The 1,581-nt window shown below is 61.7% G+C and overlaps 1 protein-coding gene across 1 annotated transcript in view; it reads left to right on the top strand.

Moving 5' to 3' along the window:
- Positions 1–214: 214 nt before the first annotated feature.
- NFKB2 (nuclear factor of kappa light polypeptide gene enhancer in B-cells 2 (p49/p100)) overlaps positions 215–1,581 on the top strand; it is a gene marked incomplete at both ends in the record, with an annotated part of 6,024 nt that continues 4,657 nt past the window's right edge. Inside the window, 4 exons of the mRNA XM_010141287.1 lie at positions 215–387; positions 856–896; positions 998–1,096; positions 1,332–1,483. Coding sequence (XP_010139589.1) covers positions 215–387; positions 856–896; positions 998–1,096; positions 1,332–1,483 — 465 coding nt within the window. The remainder of the gene's footprint in view (positions 388–855; positions 897–997; positions 1,097–1,331; positions 1,484–1,581) is intronic.

The following is a 1,581-nucleotide window of genomic DNA, read 5'->3' as shown; positions in this document are numbered from 1 at the left end:
TGCCTCTGGGGTGGGAGATGGGGGTCTGCCAGTGCCCCCGGGGTGGGGGATGGGAGTCTGCCCTCGCCCTGGGTGGGCAAAGGGGTTCTGCTGGTGGGCAATGAGGGGTGCACGCCAGCCTATCCCTCTTCCACGGGAGGGACAGAGGATCTGCACCTGCCTCCCCATCACCAAGGTGGGCAGTGGGGGTCTGTGCCGGATTGGGCCCCCCCAGGGTGGGGGATGGGGGTCTGTGTCTGCACCTAAGGGCAGTTGGGGCTTTCAGCCCCAACAAACTCATCACACGGATCTTCCCTCCCATCATCCAGTGCCTGGATGGGATTGACTACGATGACTTCAATTTTGTCTCCCCCATGGTGGAGCAGAAGGAGCCCCTGATTGAGACGGGTAAGGGCCCCTCTGACTGTGCCCTCCCGGGGGTCCCCAGCTGCAGCGGGGTTTCCCCGCAGGCTGACTCACTCCTCGTATTTCCCAGCAGCACCACGGGCTGTGTCCCCACTGGCCCCACTGTGAGCTGGCTGGGAATCCCTACCCCATGATACCAGGACGGGGACTATTCAGTCTGGTCCTGCTGCTCAGTCTCCCAGGGACTTGAGGTTGGGCTGTGACAGTTCCCCAGGGGCTCCCCGAGTGCCAGCGCATTCTCTGGCCCTTCCCTCCTCTCCCTGCTGCTCTGACCATTGCTCTTGGCTGGGCTCTGACAGCACAGGGGCCAGGGGCCCTGAGGATGCCCATGAGACAGACAGGGGTCACCTCACCTTCAGCACCATCCCTGTACATCCAGCATCCTTACTGGGAGCATGCACTTTGGCTATCCTGTGTTTCTCATCAGTGCTTCTCCTCTCTGTCCTCCAGCGGACGGTCCCTACCTTGTCATCATTGAGCAGCCAAAGCAGGTAAGGACGTCACCCAGGTAAGGGCAGGCATAGCTGTCACCCCTGCTCTCACAGCATCATGTATGGGCCATCCTTGACTGACGTCCTCTTTGCCTCTGCAGCGGGGGTTCCGGTTTCGGTATGGCTGCGAGGGCCCTTCGCATGGGGGGCTGCCAGGAGCATCCAGCGAGAAGGGCCGCAAGACCTATCCCACTGTCAAGGTGAGTGCTGCCCTGGGGAGGGGACAGGACAGCGTCTTCAGCTGGCGCACAGGAGGGTGCCTTGAAGGAAGGATGAGAGATGTATATTAAGTTTTGTGTGTCTTGTGGCGCTGGAGGGATGGGAGGGGCTGTGGCAGGAGGGGTGGTGGCCGTGGGGAGGGATAGCGGGGTTTGCAGGGAGTCCTGCACGCTCTCAGGCTGTTGTACTTGACTGCCACCTCCTTTCTCCCCGCAGATTTGCAACTACACGGGAATGGCGCGGATTGAGGTGGACCTGGTGACGCACAGTGATCCTCCCCGTGTGCATGCCCACAGCCTGGTGGGCAAGCAGTGCAATGAGGCGGGCAACTGCATCGTGATTGTGGGACCCAAGGACATGACGGCTCAGTACGTGCGTGGGAGAAGGAGGTGGCCTCTTGCCTGTGTGGGGTGGCTGGGGGGCTGGCTGCAACTTACAGCTGAGGAGAAGAGGGGGGTTAGGGCCC

This window comes from Buceros rhinoceros, unplaced genomic scaffold (genome assembly GCF_000710305.1).
Source record: "Buceros rhinoceros silvestris isolate BGI_N320 unplaced genomic scaffold, ASM71030v1 scaffold39268, whole genome shotgun sequence".
In the NCBI taxonomy this organism is placed as follows: domain Eukaryota; kingdom Metazoa; phylum Chordata; class Aves; order Bucerotiformes; family Bucerotidae; genus Buceros; species Buceros rhinoceros.
Note: the sequence above shows the minus strand (reverse complement) of the source record. Positions and strands in the feature narration are given on the sequence as shown.